General features: G+C 46.9%; 1 protein-coding gene across 1 annotated transcript in view; it reads right to left on the minus strand.

The window, feature by feature from the left end:
* The window catches only part of FARP2 (FERM, ARH/RhoGEF and pleckstrin domain protein 2), a 196,411-nt gene that overhangs the window by 41,529 nt on the left and 135,638 nt on the right, over positions 1 to 19,244 (minus strand). Inside the window, exon 14 of the mRNA XM_075340858.1 lies at positions 15,345 to 15,481. Coding sequence (XP_075196973.1) covers positions 15,345 to 15,481 — 137 coding nt within the window. The remainder of the gene's footprint in view (positions 1 to 15,344; positions 15,482 to 19,244) is intronic.

A 19,244-nucleotide genomic window follows, 5' to 3' on the forward strand; every position in this document is an offset into this window, starting at 1 on the left:
GTGTTACTAATCGCGAGTACAACAGTGCCCTCCGGCCGCGCACCTCCCTGCATCGCCCAACCACACAACACCCAATGGGTCCCGGGGCCACCATCCCTGCCCACGGAGGGGTTAACATCTTGCTGCATAAACATCTCCCCCGGGTGCCCCGTAATTGCAGCGGTGGTGTCTACCTTCACCACATCCCGTGGGTGGCGTCACGAACTTAACCACTGCTCCGGCCGTACACCTATGTCCCCTAAACCGCCAGCCCCCTTTCAGATCGAAGTGACCACAGGGCCCCCGGGTCCAGAGACGCTCGAGCCACCTACCAGCAAGCCCGGATCCGAGCGGCTCGGCTGCAGCCGAGCGTGGGGCGGTACACTAATACAATCATGGCTAAAAGTTTTGAGACAGACACAAAGTTTAATTTTCACATTCACATTTTGTGCTTCAATTGTTTTCAATAACTGTAGAATGTTATGAAGAATTATTAGATGGATTGCAAAATATTACAAAGTCATTCCTTGCTATGAAAATGAACAAATTAAAAAATAAAAATTTCAACTGCATTTCAGCCCTGCCACAAAATGACCTGCGTACATCGTTTCAAAGATCTTGTTTGCGCAGGAGAATGAAGTGACAAAGACAAGGCAGCTAATATCACTGTCATTCTGATTGACTTAAAAGAGCAAAGTGGGGATGACGATTGAAATCATTGTCTTCTTTTTCAGCATAAAACACAAAATAGTGACCTTCATGTCTGCAAACTAACTCAACAAAAGATACAGGATCCTCACCTACATAAACCTCTCAAGTAACAGAGTTTAGGGGCTCAGCTTGGACTTTGCATGGCTTTCTTGCCTCGCTGATCTGTGTTTTGTTTTTGTTTGTTTTTTTAACAAACATCCATAGTTACCTCCAGGGAAATACAGTATGTGCAGTCAACATTACTCTGCATTCAAAGGGCATTACATGACTAGTCATTATGTGGCGCCCCTGACCTGGTCAGGCACCACAGAGTATTGCACCCATGCGGGGACAATGCTTCCAGGTAATTTCCAAAGGCCAGGATGAGGTGCACACACAAACATATAGTGACCAGGCCTCCCACACTACCAGAGGGGACCCTTGGGTAGCCAGAAGGGGTTAACTTTCAATTCCCAGCTGGGGGTGTGTTCAGGGGCTAGTTGCTAGGAAGCAGGGCAGAGAGAGAGAGGAAGAAGGAGGTCGAGAGAAGAGGGTTGAAGTGTGAGGAAGCAGGGCAGAGGAGCTCTAGAGTGTGAGACAGGTCCTGAGGAGTGCAGTAGCTGAAAGCGGGGGAGAAAGGAGTACCGTGGGTCGGCCTGAAAATCATCCAGAGAGAGAAGGGTGGCTGAGTACGGAGATCCCGGTATCCGAGCACACAAGGGGAACTAGATCCCCAGTTCATGCAGCAAATCATTCGGAGCTGCTCAACTCACAGGTGGGGATACTTCATGCCCTCACCACTACTACGCAGAGCTCGGGCCAAGCAGCAATCATCGGGCCCATAAGGGGACAGGGCCAGAAGCCATCCCACCAAGGCCACGCTGCCGGCAGACGAGCCAGAGAGAGGGGAGCAGGGTGGTAACAGCTTCCCTGGAGGGGTCCTAGCACGCTTCAAGCAAAGGATCCTCCTAAAACAGAAAGAGTGCAAGGAAGGCGAGTGGACAGCTACCCTCAGAACGGCCTCCTGGAATTCCTGGTTCAACCTGGTTATCACAGTGTCGCCCGGGCATCTCACCGTGACCTCCAAACAGTGAGTAAACACGTTGAAAGACTTCTTGGACTGTGTTTGAGTCATTCTGCGACCTGTGGTCCCACACACATACACCGGGGTCTGGGGCTTGCCTCACTCTCAGGGGGCTAATATACTGACTGCACCCACCATCAGCCCCAGGCATCCCTTAATCTGCAGTGGCGGTCCCCACTGACCGCAATTCTGAGAGTGGCGTCACGACAATCAAAGAAAGAAGGTTCCCTACCTGTGACCAGACTGTCCCATCCACGTGGAGTCCCTGCAGGTAACGCACAGACACCACACTTGCGGGGCTTCACATCTTCTGGCGTCACGAACAGGATAAGGACTAGACCTGTTCAGACAGGTGACCGTGTGCCTCAGAGGTCCGACTGCAAAAATTGAACCGCCGCCATATTGCCATCTTCAAAAGCGCGCGCTGCAGCCCGCGCGAGGGAGAAGAGCACCGCCCACGAAGAGGTGTGGCCGCCCCAGAATCCCCACAATTCGGAGAGCGTTCTGACCCAGGAAGTGGAAAGGGAGCGCGGGGATTTCTGAAGAAAAATGGACGCTGCAGGAGGTAATGCCCCTGGTCAGGGCGACGCAGCCCAAGCGATGCCAGCCCCCGTCGCGCTGGACGCAGCAGCGCCTGGTGCCGGTGCCGCGGTCGCAGCCGCGCCGGCTGAAATCTCCCCCATAATGCCAGTTTCCTTGCTGTATGTCCCAGGAGCGCAATGGCTGCCCCAATACGCCGGTAAAATAGACACGCTGACCGGGTTTAAGAAGAAGATCAGCACCCTGCTAGACATGCACGCGATGACTGGTAAGCAGAGGGCCGCTGTGGTGCTGGGACAATTGACTGAGGCAGCAGAATTGGAAGCTGAGTCCTGAACCAATGATGACCGGAGCTCTGTTGAGACCATCTTTGCCAAACTAGCAGCTGCTTTTGAACACCGCACCGAGGGAGAGCTGAGGACGGACTTCTATAACTGCCGGCAGAAGCCCCAAGATAGCATAAGAGCCTATGCCCTCAGGCTGCAGGCTGCACTACGGGCTCTCAAGCTGGTGGACCCTGTCAGTGATCAGGAAGGAAACCGGATGATGAAGGAACAATTCTTGCGGGGCCTGCGCTCTCCTGAGGATGGGAAGCAGATGAAGCTGTGGTCCCTGGAACACCCTGACGTGGACTTTGCCATTCTGAAAGACAGGGCAGTGAAAGCACTCCAACCTCCTGTGGACACAGACCCCGTCGCACCAGCATGGCCTGCCAGTTCCACGGCTGCAGGAGCGGAATCCTCCTCGCAGGCCCTGGTAACTGCAAAAGGACTCAACACGCCAGCAGAGACCATAAATACACTATCCTCCGAGGTGCAACAGCTCACTAAGGACGTCGCACAAATCCTGAAAGCAATGCAGTTGCCCTCAGAGACCAAAGTCCCTCATCGGATCCTGCTAGCTGACAACCCAGAGGACGTCCCTTGGATGCGGAGGAGAAGAGGTCCCCCAACCCGAGGCAGGAGCAGTGATCGCTATGACTCATCTGGACAACCCATCTGTCGTCGTTGCCAGGAGGCAGGACACTATGCAAGGGCCTGTCCTTTAAACGAGCCAAACCTGGGGCCGGGGGCCAGTCCTCAGGATTAAGAAGATCAGGCCCAAGTCGCTGCTGTGATCAGTACGTGGGTGGACGTCCTGTCCTGTCCATCGTCCTGGACGGGATCCCTACCCCGGCATTATTGGACACCGGCTCTCAGGTCACCACGATCCCGTATGTCCTTTATCGGAGGTTTTGGTCGGACGACGATCTCCGACCACCGGACCCCTCCCTCACCATCTATGCTGCCAACGGACAACCTATAGACCAGATCGGGGTCAAAGAGGTAACCATAAAGGTGGGAAGGCAGGAAATGAAGGGACAAGGACTGATTGTTGTGGACACTGATATTAGAGAAAGGAACCCGCAAATGATTTTAGGCACTAATGTCATAGAAAATTGCCTAGGGGAAGTGTTGTTGTTGCTTCACCAGATTGTTGAAGGTGCTGAGGGCAGGTCGCAAAGAGCCTTGCAAAAGGAGATCCGAATCATTCTGAGGAAGCAACAGGTAAAACAGACTGGCGGTGAGATTGGTAGTGTACGGGTGATGGATGCAAACCCCATTGTGATACCCCCACGGAGTGAAATGATGATGTGGTGTAGAGCAGCGGTAGGTCTCAGAGGACAAGATTACCAGGCTGTACTAGAGCCCACTCATTCAGACCACTGGCCCACGATTCTGACAGCCAGGGGGGTAGTTGATGTACACAAGGGACGAGTGCCTGTACGAGTGTTGAACTGTGGGGAGGAGGAAGCCAGACTACCAAGGTACGCTACCATAGCCAAACTGTTTACATGCTCAGATGACGCCATAACACCTGTAGGTCCCCTGACACAAGCTGACTCAAAAGAGGGCGAGACCTCCCAAAAGCAGTTAGAGGATTGGTGCCAGAAATTACACGTGGGGACTGACTCTACACCCGACTACCAGAAACATGGGGTTTACAGGGTCGTGCAGGAATACGAGCAGGTCTTTAGTAAGAACCCACTAGACTTTGGTAGGATCAAAGGGGTGCAACATCACATACCCACAGGCAGTCATCCTCCCATTAACCCCTTAACGACCGCGGGCCGTAAAATTACGTCCTAAATGACATAATCTTACTGCCCGCGGTCCTCCGGCGGCAGCATGCCGCGATCGGCACACATCTCAGCTGATTTTCACAGCTGAGATGTGTGCCTGCTAGGCACGAGCAGAATCGTTATCTGCTCGTGCCGATTAACCCCTTATAATGGCGCTGTCAATACATGACAGCGCCATTATAAGCGCAATCGCGGTAAAGTTTTACTTACCGCCGAAACCGGAAGTCACGTGACGCGATCACGTGACTCCCGATAGTTGTCATGGTAGTACAGGGTCATGTGATGACTCCTGTACTACACATGAATTGGTTTCACTTTCGCTGTGCCCGGGGCACAGCAAAAGAGAAAGAGAGCGTATCTGCTGTTTACAGCCTTCCAGCTGTGATCAGCAGATACTGCAGAGCGATCGGAATGCTGATCGCAATAGCCCCCTAGGGGGACTAGTAAAAAAAAAAAAAAAAGTAAAAAAATAAGTTTTAAAAAATTAAAAAAAAACAAAAAAACCTAAAAGTTCAAATCATCCCCCATTCGCCCCATTAAAAATTAAAGGGTTAAAAAAATAAAAAATATACACACATTTGGTATCGCCGCGTTCAGAAACGCCCGATCTATCAAAATATAAAATCAATTAATCTGATCAGTAAACGGCGTAGTGGCAAAAAAATTCCAAACGCCAAAACGACGTTTTTTTGTCGCCACAACTTTTGCGCAAAATGCAATAAGAGGCGATCAAAACGTAGCATCTGCGCAAAAATGGTACCGTTAAAAACGTCAGCTCGAGACGCAAAAAATAAGCCGTCATTGAGCCTAAGATCCCGAAAAATGAGAACGCTACGGGTCACGGAATATGGCGTAAAACGTGCGCCACTTTTTTCGGACAAACTTCCGATTTTTTTTTAACCCCTTATATAAAAGTAAACCTATACATGTTTGGTGTCTACGAACTCGCACTGACCTGAGGCATCACACAGACACATCAGTTTTACCATATAGTGAACACAGTGAATAAAATATCTCAAAAACCATAGTGCTATCGCACTTTTTTTGCAATTTTTCAGCATTTGGAATTTTTTTGCCATTTTCTAGTACACAATATGGTAAAACTGATGGTTTCATTTAAAAGTACAGCTCGTTCCGCAAAAAATGAGCCCTCACATGACCATATTGACTGAAAAATAAAAAAGTTACGTCTCTCAGAAAAAGAATGGCGAAAAAAAAAACGGAAAGCGAAAAATCGGCCGGTCGTGAAAGGGTTAAGGAAAGACATAGGCCTATTCCACCAGCCCATTACCAGCGCACAAAGGACATGCTGAAGGACATGAAGGAGGCAGGCGTCATAAGGGACAGTTGTAGCCCCTGGGCGGCTCCCCTGGTCCTGGTAAGAAAGAAGGATGGCACGATGAGGATGTGTGTGGATTACAGACGGATAAATCAGATAACACACAAGGATGCCTACCCTTTGCCAAGGATAGAGGAATCCCTCGCTGCCTTGAAAGCCTCTAACTACTTTTCTACCCTAGATCTTACTAGTGGCTACTGGCAAGTATCTGTAGCAGAAGAAGATCGGGAGAAGACGGCCTTCACCACCCCAATGGGCCTCTGTGAGTTCAACAGCATGCCATTTGGACTCTGCAATGCCCCCGGGACCTTCCAGAGGCTTATGGAATGCTGCCTAGGGCACCTCAACTTTGAAACCGTCCTGCTCTACCTGGATGATGTCATCGTGTACTCCAAGACCTACGAGGACCACCTGAAACACCTGGCTGAAGTCTTTGAAGCACTATCCCGATATGGAATGAAGCTGAAACCATCCAAGTGCCATTTACTGAAGCCAAAGGTCCAGTACCTAGGTCACGTGATCAGTGCAGAAGGAGTAGCACCGGACCCAGAGAAGGTCACAGTCATCCAGGAATGGCCCACACCTACTACCGTCCGGGAGGTACGTCAGTTCCTTGGCTTGGTAGGCTACTACAGAAGGTTCATCAAGGGCTACACGAAAATGGCAGCGCCTTTGCAAGAGCTCCTGGTAGGCCACCCAAAGAAGAGAGGAAAGATCTCCGGCCCGCCATTTCACTGGGGAGAAGCAGAAGAACACTCCTTCAGACAAATGAAAGGGGCCTTGACGGGTGAAGAGATCCTAGCCTACCCTGACTACGGTCTGCCATTCGTACTGTACACAGATGCCAGTAATGTGGGACTGGGAGCAGTGCTTTCACAGGTGCAGGGAGGCAAAGAGCGTGTGATTGCTTACGCCAGCAGGAAGCTCAGGCCTACTGAAAGAAACCCAGAGAATTATAGTTCATTTAAGCTAGAGTTCCTGGCCATGGTATGGGCTATCACAGAGCGGTTCAAGCACTACCTGGCAGCCACCAAATTCACTGTCTTCACGGACAACAACCCCCTGACCCACTTGGATACTGCTAAATTGGGTGCCATGGAGCAGCGTTGGGTAGCCCGACTGGCGAATTATGACTTTACTGTCAAGTATCGAGCTGGCCGCAAGAACGGCAACGCAGATGCTCTGTCCAGGATGCCTCACCTAGCAGACGAGGGTGAAGATGTAGATGATCTTGAAGAGATTGAGCTGCCAGCGTTCCATCGCCATGGAGCAAAACAGTGTCGGCAGTCGCGTGCCAACCGCCAAGAGGTGACCCTGAACCCACTCCCTCACTACAACTGGAAGGAGACCCAGGAAAATGATCCAGCGGTAGGCTTGGTAAAGAAACTGATCAGCCAGCCTGGCGCCAGCCTTGACAAAGGAGCCCCACCTGAGGCACAGTACCTATGGAAGGAGAGGGGTCGATTATTCATCTATCAAGACAAACTTTACAGGAGCATCATTGACCCGAGGACGCATGAGAAGGTGTGGCAAGTGATTGTACCACAGAAGGATACGAGGATGGTGCTGGAAGCCTATCACAATGGTGCAGGCCACTTTGGTTGGAAGAAACTGGAGGCCCTACTTAAAGTAAGATTCTACTGGGTGGGCATGAGATCTGCCCTAGAGAAGTGGTGTCGAAACTGCGGGCCCTGCAATCTTAGAAGAAAAGACCAGCACAGCCAGAGAGCACCACTCCAGCCAATCCAAACTAAACGGCCCCTGGAGATCGTGGCCCTGGACCATGTAAAGTTGGCACCCAGCAGACAAGGCTACAACTACGCTCTCACTATGGTTGACCACTACTCCAGATTCCTGGTGGTAGTACCAGTCAAGGACTTGACAGGTCAGACTGCAGCCAAAGCTTTCCAGACACATTTCTGTCGACCACATGGCTATCCAGATCAAGTGCTCACTGACCAAGGACCAGCCTTTGAAGCTGAAGTGTTTAAGGAGTTTTGTAACCTATACGGCTGCCAGAAGATCCGTACTACGCCTTACCATCCTCAGACCAATGGCATGTGTGAGAAGATGAACCACATCATTCTCGACCTTCTGAAGACTCTCCCATTAGAAGAACAAAGTCAGTGGCCGGAAAAACTGCCCGATCTAGTGGACATGTATAACAACATCCCTGTGAGTTCCACGAACTGCACACCGGCATACCTGATGAGGGCCAGACCAGGGAGATTGCCAGTAGATCTGGAAATGGGAGTTGAGACCCCTGAAGACCATCAACAAGGTGCTGATTGGGATTCCAACCGCCAAGCCCAATACAAGAAAGTACAAGAGTGTGTGGAGCGAAGCCTGACTCAGCAGCGTGAGAAACAAGAAAAAGCCTACAATCGAAAAGCACCTGCTGTTCCTTTGATGCCAGGAGATATAGTTCTCAAAAGGAAGAGAAGACGTCATAAACTTGACAATCACTGGGAAGAAGAACCCTATACTGTGTTACCATCGACGCTTAGCAATGAAAAGACATGCCTTATCAGCAAAGATGGAGGAAAAACAACAGCTGTCGTTTCTAGAGATCGCCTAAAGAAATGTCCTGAACAACTAAGAATCCCTGAAGAAATTCCCAACCCTTTGCCAGTTCAAGAACCAAAAGAAAAGATGATCCATACTGTACTTGGAGATTTTCCAGCAAGTTGGCCTCAATACAATGGAGCAGTAGTTATTCCGGTTATTACATTCCCTCAATCTGGAGAAGTAAGAGACCCAGAAGAACCTGTTCAGAACCTGGAAGAGCCAAATGTAGCTGAAGCAGAAGACCATGCACTGGTATCAATACCCAGTACACCCATTATTCACATTGAGACACATACATCGGGTGGGAGGACACAACCTCAGACAGATGACAGTATAGTACTGCGTAGGTCAACCCGCAGCAACTTTGGTCAGCTCCCATTACGCTATAGAGAAAGTACAGTTTAGTTCAAAGTGACGGTATGAAATGTAATGTTTAACCTGTTTACAGTTAAGTAACGTTTAAGCGAAATGTGCCCACAAGGACTATTGTGAGACCTCCTTAAAATGTTAGACCACTGGTTATGAACTGGCTTTAACCACAAACTTTTGCATTGTAAAAAGTTACCTCCTTGGTACCAACCACAGGGTCTGCCTGTTGAGGGGCATGGCTCTGCACCAACAAGGGGGCACGCCTGTTTATGGGGCCTGCCCTCCAACACTCGGAAGCGGGTACGCCTGTTTATGGGGCCTACCTTACACCACTCTCCTCAGGAGAGGAAGATTGGAGGAAAGGTCTGGGGAATGTGATGGCCCAGACCTGGTCACCAAAAGGACCGGCGACCTACCTCCTGGAGGTTTTTGGGTGGGGTTCGGACATGTGGGTGGTTGGTGGTGGAATGGTACCTGGCATGTTTAAATGTAAATAATTGCCTCTGTGTGGGAAAAGTTTGTATTTACCTTTTTCTCTTGTCTTTGCAGCCCGAGGACGTGCTGATGATAACTAAGGGGGAATGTGGCGCCCCTGACCTGGTCAGGCACCACAGAGTATTGCACCCATGCGGGGACAATGCTTCCAGGTAATTTCCAAAGGCCAGGATGAGGTGCACACACAAACATATAGTGACCAGGCCTCCCACACTACCAGAGGGGACCCTTGGGTAGCCAGAAGGGGTTAACTTTCAATTCCCAGCTGGGGGTGTGTTCAGGGGCTAGTTGCTAGGAAGCAGGGCAGAGAGAGAGAGGAAGAAGGAGGTCGAGAGAAGAGGGTTGAAGTGTGAGGAAGCAGGGCAGAGGAGCTCTAGAGTGTGAGACAGGTCCTGAGGAGTGCAGTAGCTGAAAGCGGGGGAGAAAGGAGTACCGTGGGTCGGCCTGAAAATCATCCAGAGAGAGAAGGGTGGCTGAGTACGGAGATCCCGGTATCCGAGCACACAAGGGGAACTAGATCCCCAGTTCATGCAGCAAATCATTCGGAGCTGCTCAACTCACAGGTGGGGATACTTCATGCCCTCACCACTACTACGCAGAGCTCGGGCCAAGCAGCAATCATCGGGCCCATAAGGGGACAGGGCCAGAAGCCATCCCACCAAGGCCACGCTGCCGGCAGACGAGCCAGAGAGAGGGGAGCAGGGTGGTAACAGCTTCCCTGGAGGGGTCCTAGCACGCTTCAAGCAAAGGATCCTCCTAAAACAGAAAGAGTGCAAGGAAGGCGAGTGGACAGCTACCCTCAGAACGGCCTCCTGGAATTCCTGGTTCAACCTGGTTATCACAGTGTCGCCCGGGCATCTCACCGTGACCTCCAAACAGTGAGTAAACACGTTGAAAGACTTCTTGGACTGTGTTTGAGTCATTCTGCGACCTGTGGTCCCACACACATACACCGGGGCCTGGGGCTTGCCTCACTCTCAGGGGGCTAATATACTGACTGCACCCACCATCAGCCCCAGGCATCCCTTAATCTGCAGTGGCGGTCCCCACTGACCGCAATTCTGAGAGTGGCGTCACGACAATCAAAGAAAGAAGGTTCCCTACCTGTGACCAGACTGTCCCATCCACGTGGAGTCCCTGCAGGTAACGCACCGACACCACACTTGCGGGGCTTCACAATTACTTATGTAAATTTGCCCCTAAAGCAGCCATTTATCAGATCAACAAGAATTTCAGAGAGGTTCAGTTGCTGTGAAGAAAACGTCAAGATGGCCAAGAAAGTCCACCAAATGGCAGGACTGTCTCCTAAAGAGGATTCAGCTACGAGATCAGTTTAACAAAAGTGCTGAGTTTGCTCAGGAACGGCAGAAGGCAGGAGTCAGTGCATCTACATGCACAGTGAGGAGAAGGCTTTGGGAGGGTGACCGTGTGTCGAGAACTGCAGCAAAGAAGTCTCTTATCTTAAGGAAAAGCATCAAGCGCAGACTGACAATCTGCAGGAAGTATAGGGTGGGGCTGCAGAGGACTTCAGTAGTTATTTTCTATGATGAAGCCCTCTTTAGACTGTTTGGGGCATCTGGAAGAATGATGGTGCAGAGGAGGAAAAGTCAGTGCTACTATGAGTCCTGTGTCATGCCAATAGTAAAACATCCTAAGGCTCTGTGCGCACTGGGAAATGGAATTTTCTTGAGAAAATTCCGCATGCCCTGAAAGATTACCGCACCCGCGGTAAAAAACCGCGGGAAACCGCACCCAAAAACCGCATGCGGTTTGCCGCGGTTTGCTGCGGTTTTACCGCGGTATTGCCGCGGTTTTGCCGCGTGCGGGTTGGGATGTGCTTTATTGCATTCAATGCAATAAAGCACATTGAAGAAAAAAAAAAAATACATTTAATTCTGATAGTAGATAGACAGAAGAATAGATAGAGGGATAGATAGATAGACAGATAGAGGGATAGATAGATAGATAGAGGACAGATCGCTGCATTTCCCACGGTCGGCAGTGAGTTCACATTACCGGCCATGGGAAATGACCGGTAATTACCTCTGCTGTCTGCTGCATTCAGCCTGTGTCTGTGACAGTCGCGGCTGGATGGAAGCAGCGCAGGACGCCGGAGCGGTGGATTATGTCGGAGCTTTGTTTGGGGGGGTTAATAAAATGGTGAACGAGGCTTGTTGGTTTTATTTAAAATAAAGGATTTTTCGGTGTCTGTGTTTTTTTCACTTTACTTACAGGTTGATCATGTCAGCTGTCACATAGACGCTGCCATGATCAAGCCTGGGGTTAATGGCGGTGGTCCCCCATCACCATTAACCCCTTGTATTACCTTGCCACCACTGCTACACGGTGGCAAGAAGAGCCGAGGACACGCCGGTATTGCCGCATAATGTATGCGACAGTGCCGGGGCAGCTGCGGCTGATATTCTCGGCTGCGGGAGGGGGAGTGAGGCGGGGGACATTACCCCTGCCCCTCTCCCTCCCCAGCCTGAGAATACCGGGCCGCTGCTGTGTGCTTACCTCGGCTGGAAGGTAAATATACAGCGGAGCCCACGTTCTTTTTTTCCTATATTTCCGTTTTATTTCTATGTGTCTGTGTCTATGTGTTCTGTGTCTGTGTCTATGTGTTCTGTGTCTGTGTCTATGTGTTCTGTGTCTGTGTCTATGTGTTCTGTGTCTGTGTCTATGTGTTCTGTGTCTGTGTCTATGTGTTCTGTGTCTGTGATGTGTTCTGTGTCTGTGATGTGTTCTGTGTCTGTGATGTGTTCTGTGTCTGTGATGTGTTCTGTGTCTGTGATGTGTTCTGTGTCTGTGATGTGTTCTGTGTCTGTGATGTGTTCTGTGTCTGTGATGTGTTTGTGTTTACTCTCTGCACGGCTTCCTCTTCCTGTAATGACATCACTTCCCTGCAAAACCGCAAGCAAGCGATGTACATTACCGGAGGTAAACCGCGAAATACCGCAGGGAATAACGCAGGAAAACGCAGTGAACCGCACAGAATTTGCTGCCTGCGTTATTCCCTGCGGGATTTCATGATTAACATTGAGTCAATGGAGTGAAATCCCGCAGCGATGTGCGGAAAAGAAGTGACATGCACTTGTTTTTGCTGCGGGATTCCCGCAGCAAAACATGCAGCTGTCAAATTCCGCCCAGTGCGCACAGGATTTTTTTTCTCCATAGGATTTGCTGGTGATTCACTGCAGAGATGTTATGAACATTTTCTGCAGCGAAACATGCAGCAAATCCGCGGAAAATCCGCGGCAAAATCCGGTAAGTGCGCACATAGCCTTAGAGTATTTATGTGTGGGTTGCTCTGCATCCAAGGGAGAGGGCGTAATCAGAATTTTGCCTAATAACACTGCCATGAATATAGAATGGTATCTAAATATCCTCCAGAAGTGACCTTTTTACAGCATCACGAGGAGTAATTTGGTAATGAACAATCCTTTTTCCATCATGATGGAGATCATGTCACAAGGCAAAAGTGATATAACTAAGTGGCTTGGTGAACAAGACATTGAAAATTTGTGTCTATGGCCAGGAAACGCCCCAGATCTCAATCCCATTGAGAACCTGTGGTCAAATCTCAAAAAGGGGATGGACAAACAGAAACCCAAAAATTGTGATAAACTTCAAGCACTGGGGAGCATTGGTTATCATCAGTCAGGATGGGGCCTAAAAGCTACTACCCAGCATGGCGAGGCGAATTGCAAAAGTCATGAAAAATACGGGTTAATACTTTTTAAGTCTTTGTAAAAACCTGATGCATTTGACAAAAAAATATTAAAAACATATGAAATGATTACTATTGTACTTCAGTTACCACAGAAACATTTAAACGAAAAATTTGGAAAAACACAACCAGCAAACTTTGTGAAAACTAAAATTGGTGTTCGTTTGAGAACTTTTGGCCATGACTGTACACGAGAGATTTTCACAAACATCTCAACATGCATTAATCCTATCCGTTTAACAGATGAGACAGTGCTTTTTTAAATGGTAGGCAGATACTGCACCAGTCCATGTCATGAACGGGACCTTGGAGCTGCATATGGACACAGTCATGTCCACAATGTGCAGACGTACAGTACAGGCCAAAAGTTTGGACACACCTTCTCAAAGAGTTTTCTTTATTTTCATGACTCTAAAAATTGTAGATTCACATTGAAGACATCAAAACTATGAATGAAAATATGTGGAATAAAATACTTAAAGTGTGAAACAATTAAAAATGTGTCATATTCTAGGTTCTTCAAAGAAGCCACCTTTTGCTTTGATTACTGCTTTGCACACTCTTGGCATTGGCATTCTCTTGATGAGCTTCAAGAGGTAGTCACCGGAAATGGTTTTCCAACAGTCTTGAAGGCGTTCCCAGAAATGCTTAGCACTTGTTGGCCCTTTTGCCTTCACTCTGCGGTCCAGCCCACCCCAAACCATCTCGATTGGGTTCATGTCTAGTGACTGTGGAGGCCAGGTCATCTGGTGTAGCACCCCATCACTCTCCTTCTTAGACAAATAGCCCTTACACAGTCTGGAGGTGTGTTTGGGGTCATTGTCCTGTTAAAAAATAAAATGATGGTCCAACTTAACACAAACCAGATGGAATAGCATGCCGCTGCAAGATACTGTGGTAGCCATGCTTGTTTAGTATGCCTTCAATTTTGAATAAGTCCCAAACAGTGTCACCAGCAAAGCACCTCACACCGTCACACCTCTTTCTCCATGTTTCATGGTGGGAACCAGATATGTAGAGTCCATCTGTTCACCTTTTCTACAAAGACACGGTGGTTGGATCCAAAAGATCTCAAATTTGGACTCATCAGACTAAAGCACAGATTTCCACTGGTCTAATGTCTGTTCCTTGTGTTCTTTAGACCAAACAAGTCTCTTCTGCTTGTTGCCTGTCCTTAGCAGTGGTTTCCTAGCAGCTATATAACCATGAAGGCCTGCTGCACAAAGTCTCCTCTTAACAGTTGTTCTAGAGATGAGAAGGTGTGTCCATACTTTTGGTCTGTACTGTAACTTGTCTAATTATTACAATGGCCATATGAACCCAGCCTTTGGCTGCATTAACAAAGCCAGGTGTCACAGTTTGTAATTCATGGACCAACTGGTGGTCTCCTGCCCCAAACGCATTAGTCTCATAGGTATATATGAGGTTAAGGTCAGACCAGGAGACCTGAGGCCAGTCTGCACATTGTAGTCTGTACTGGGACCGTGACACGTGGATATGTGAATCCAGCTATCTGTGCTTATTCAAAGATAATAGGGTAAAAAAATGGTTCGGATATCACTGTTGTGTTATTCAAAATCCAGTGTGGTAAATTTGGGGTATCTTGCTCGTAAGGATCAATGCTTTTCTTTAATTTATGCACATTTTAGGACACCACTTAGCCTTTTTTTCTAGACATTTTTGAAAAGTGTCTAGTAGGGAGTAAAAGGTAACGAAAACATATAGTAAATCTATAATATTGTATGCATATATCATGTTTGAGTCCCTGCACCTCTTAGCAATGTTCCCAACCCACCATAGAACACCTACTTTTTAGTTGGGATTTACATAAACCTTATCCCCTTTCATTCTATAGTTAAACTATGGGCATGTATCCCAGTTTTTGAGTGACGTTTTTCTTTGGATAGGCCAATAAGTAAAAGTTGAGTCAACCCCTTACCAGTGACAACTGGGTGTCCTCCATTGCTTCCCCGGCACAGCTTTGTAAATTGTGTAGTGGACGTGCTTTGTATTTTAGCTCCATCCTATTCACTTTAATGGGAATAGGCTGAACAGAGTCCCAATACCATAAGAAAAAAAGGAGTCCCAATACCAGGTACAACCACTAACAATTAGCTTAATGGCTTAAATTCATTTACTGTAGGTCTTTTGGGGCAAAAAAAAACACACATTTTGTTAAGGTTTTTTTTTGCCCCTTATAGATATCAATAAGGCTGAGAAACCAAAAAATAACACAAAAAGCACATTTTACTGTGGGTTTGACTATGAAAAACAAACATAAAAATGCAGCGCACACAAGCCCTAACAGCGGGAGTACTGGAGTCAGCCCTCCCCCACGATCTGATATGGATGCCCTATCTGAGGGTATCATAGTCCAAATAAACGCCTTTAACAGGTAGTGAGTGAATTATTTTTCGTCTCAGCTTACCTTGTGGTCAGAAATTTCTTCAACATCATCAGCCCTGGCACTACCACTATCACTTAACGTTGGACTCATGAGTGGAGATCTGCCAGGCTGGATGGAAGGGGAGGGTGGCCTGAGCATAACGGTAGACATGTGACAACCTGTGGATTAAAAGATAAAAAATACAAAATTAAATTTAAAAACAAGACCTTGTTTGTGCCTGTAGGACACTATGTAATGTACTGTTGATATATGATCAGTCTGTTAAAGGGAAGTTTCACCTTTCCTATGGAATCATCTGGTTTACAAATCCGATTTTTAAAAATTAAATTGGGGAATTCTGAGTTAATAAAGACAAATCCCCTGTTCTGGACACTATTCGTGAAAAACAGCTACACAGCATTAATCTTGCCTCCAATAAGCCCACATGTCTATGTATTATCATTAGATACTGTGTAATGCTTTATTTTCCCTGTAGTGGCACTGAAAGAAAATTGGCCAATTACTTCTGTATCTCCCCTCAGACTAGACATTTTTATCAGGAAACCTTTTTAAAGGGCATCTGTCACCAATTTTTTGCTATCCCATCTGAGAGCAGCATAATGTAAAGACCGTGGCCCTGATTTCGGCAATGTATCACTTACTGGGCTTCTTGCTTTCATTTTGATATTACTATATTCTTTGCTGCAGATCTACCACGTATTTGAATATGGAGCTCTGTAACCCCGCCCACAACACTGGCAGTTTTCTGTGTACACTATCATCAGTGGTGGGTGCAGGGTTATACAAAGCTCAGGAATATGCTGGATTACCTGGCAGCAGGCCAAGCAGTCCTCTAAAATAATCTACTGCTGATTAAACAGTGATTTTATCAAAACTACACTAAGCAGCCCAGTAAGTGACACATTGCTGGAATCAGGATCTTTGCCCCTATGTTATGCAGCTCTTGAATTAGGTGGCAAAAACCTGATGACAGACTCTCTTTAAGGCCAAATTCATAGAGCTTTTTTTTTTTTCACTACCCTCAGAACCATTTTATCTGTTTTTGCCCATGTGTCTGTGTTTACCATCCATGTCACCAGATTCATTTTTATGAGAGAAAATTGATGGCGATTTCCCAAGTTTCTCCTAGCATTAGTGAACAATAGACAGCACTACGGTGCAACTCCGCATTTACATTCACCTGAACGGATAAGCGAAATCCACAAATCAGGCAACACTTGGACATTCATTAACTATGTTTTGTTTTTTTTTGGTGAGCCCTTGGTCTGCAAAAAAAGACGGATGTTTGAAAAGATCCATAGACTAAAAAAGGTCCATGTGAAATAAAAAGGAAAGAATTACGATCAAGATGTCCTTCTGATGCAAAAATCAATTTTTATTAGATCCGATAAAGGGAGAAAAACACCAGTGTACATTAAAATCAATTTGACCAGATACCCGTATATGACCCTCCAATAATAGAGATTAAATATATCATAAATATAGGAGGTGTAGTTAGCAGGTTTTAAGTTATTGGAATTTTACAGAAAATAAATATTGCATTAGTATTCCTGAGGTGTATCAGATAGTATATCACAGTAAATTATTACCCAGAATGCACATATGGATTATCCATAGGAATTAACCCCCTTCATTAAGGTATATAAAGTATATAATTATCCTCTTGAGGCAATTGATAGTTAAATAGTCCAATATGTATCCTCAATTAGGGGTACTTTGCACGTTGTGACATCGCTACTGCGATGTCGTTGTGGTCACATCCAAAGTGACGCACCTCCGGCGCCAGTAACGACGTCACAACGTGTAAAGCCTAGATGCACCGATAAACGATCGCAAAAGCGTCGTAAATCGGTGATCTGTGTAGCGTCTGATATTTTCATAATGTCACACCAATAGGAGATACGATGTTGTTCCTCGTTCCTGCGGCAGCACACATCGCTGTGTATGAAGCCGCAGGAACTTCTCCTTACCTGCCTCCACCGGCTATGCGGAAGGAAGAAGGTGGGCGGGATGTTTACGTCCCGCTCATCTCCGCCCCTCCGCTTCTATTGGCCGCATGCCGTGTGACGCTGCACGACCCGCCCCCATAGGAAGGAGGCGGGTCGCTGGCCAGAGCGACGTCGCAGGGCAGGTAAGTGCGTGTGAAGCTGCCGTAGTGATAATGTTCACTACGGCAGCTATCACAAGATATCGCATGTGCGACGGGGGCGGGTACTATCGGGCTCGGCATCGCTATCATCGGCTAACGATGTCGCAGCGTGCACCCTTACAGTGCCCAAAGACCTGCAAAGATCACAATGACACAACATGAAAATAAAATGAAAATGCTGTTGTCCACAATACACATTACATGTTATCCATGTTCGCATTCAACAAATGTAGAAGAGTTGGCAAAATCCCTTCCCTATATCACGGGAGAATGTCCTATAAGGATGACCAGGAGCAATGTCTACAATGTGCTTAGGGGGCAACACAGCAATTTTACTCGTCCATTGCGTTTCCCATATATTCCAGCATCGGTAATGCAGCATTCAAGGCAGGGAATCTCTAACCAAGAAGTTCAAATATATATGGGCAATTCAGCAAAGTTATTACCTGCAATATACTGTGGGATCAATCGGGTACAGAACACGCCTGATACACCTCAGGAATACGAATGCCATAATTATTTTCTGTAAAGTTCCAATAACTTAAAAACCTGCTAACTACACCTCTATATTTATGATATATTTAATCTATATTATTGGAGGGTCATATACGGGTATCTGGTCAAATTGATTTTAATGTACACTGGTGTTTTTCTCCCCTTATGAATCTAATAAAAATTGATTTTTGCATCAAAAGGACATCTTGATCGTAATTCTTTCCTTCTTTTTTCTCATGTTACAAAACGATTTGTCCTTCTATATGGTCCATGATTATTCACATGTCTATTGTTATGGGTATACTTCAATAATAATAATAATAATAATAATAATAATAATAAATAAAAAAGATGTGCAGTTAGGTCCAGAAATATTTGGACAGTGACACAAGTTTTGTTATTTTAGCTGTTTACAAAAACATGTTCAGAAATACAATTATATATATAATATGGGCTGAAAGTGCACACTCCCAGCTGCAATATGAGAGTTTTCACATCCAAATCGGAGAAAGGGTTTAGGAATCATAGCTCTGTAATGCATTGCCTCCTCTTTTTCAAGGGACCAAAAGTAATTGGACAAGGGACTCTAAGGGCTGCAATTAACTCTGAAGGCGTCTCCCTCGTTAACCTGTAATCAATGAAGTAGTTAAAAGGTCTGGGGTTGATTACAGGTGTGTGGTTTTGCATTTGGAAGCTGTTGCTGTGACCAGACAACATGCGGTCTAAGCAACTCTCAATTGAGGTGAAGCAGAACATCCTAAGGCTGAAAAAAAAGAAAAAATCCATCAGAGAGATAGCAGACATGCTTGGAGTAGCAAAATCAACAGTCGGGTACATTCTGAGAAAAAAGGAATTGACTCGTGAGCTTGGGAACTCAAAAAGGCCTGGGCGTCCACGGATGACAACAGTGGTGGATGATCGCCGCATACTTTCTTTGGTGAAGAAGAACCCGTTCACAACAACTGAAGTCCAGAACACTCTCAGTGAAGTAGGTGTATCTGTCTCTAAGTCAACAGTAAAGAGAAGACTCCATGAAAGTAAATACAAAGGGTTCACATCTAGATGCAAACCATTCATCAATTCCAAAAATAGACAGGCCAGAGTTAAATTTGCTGAAAAACACCTCATGAAGCCAGCTCAGTTCTGGAAAAGTATTCTATGGACAGATGAGACAAAGATCAACCTGTACCAGAATGATGGGAAGAAAAAAGTTTGGAGAAGAAAGGGAACGGCACATGATCCAAGGCACACCACATCCTCTGTAAAATATGGTGGAG

This window comes from Anomaloglossus baeobatrachus, chromosome 3 (assembly GCF_048569485.1).
Source record: "Anomaloglossus baeobatrachus isolate aAnoBae1 chromosome 3, aAnoBae1.hap1, whole genome shotgun sequence".
NCBI lineage: Eukaryota > Metazoa > Chordata > Amphibia > Anura > Aromobatidae > Anomaloglossus > Anomaloglossus baeobatrachus.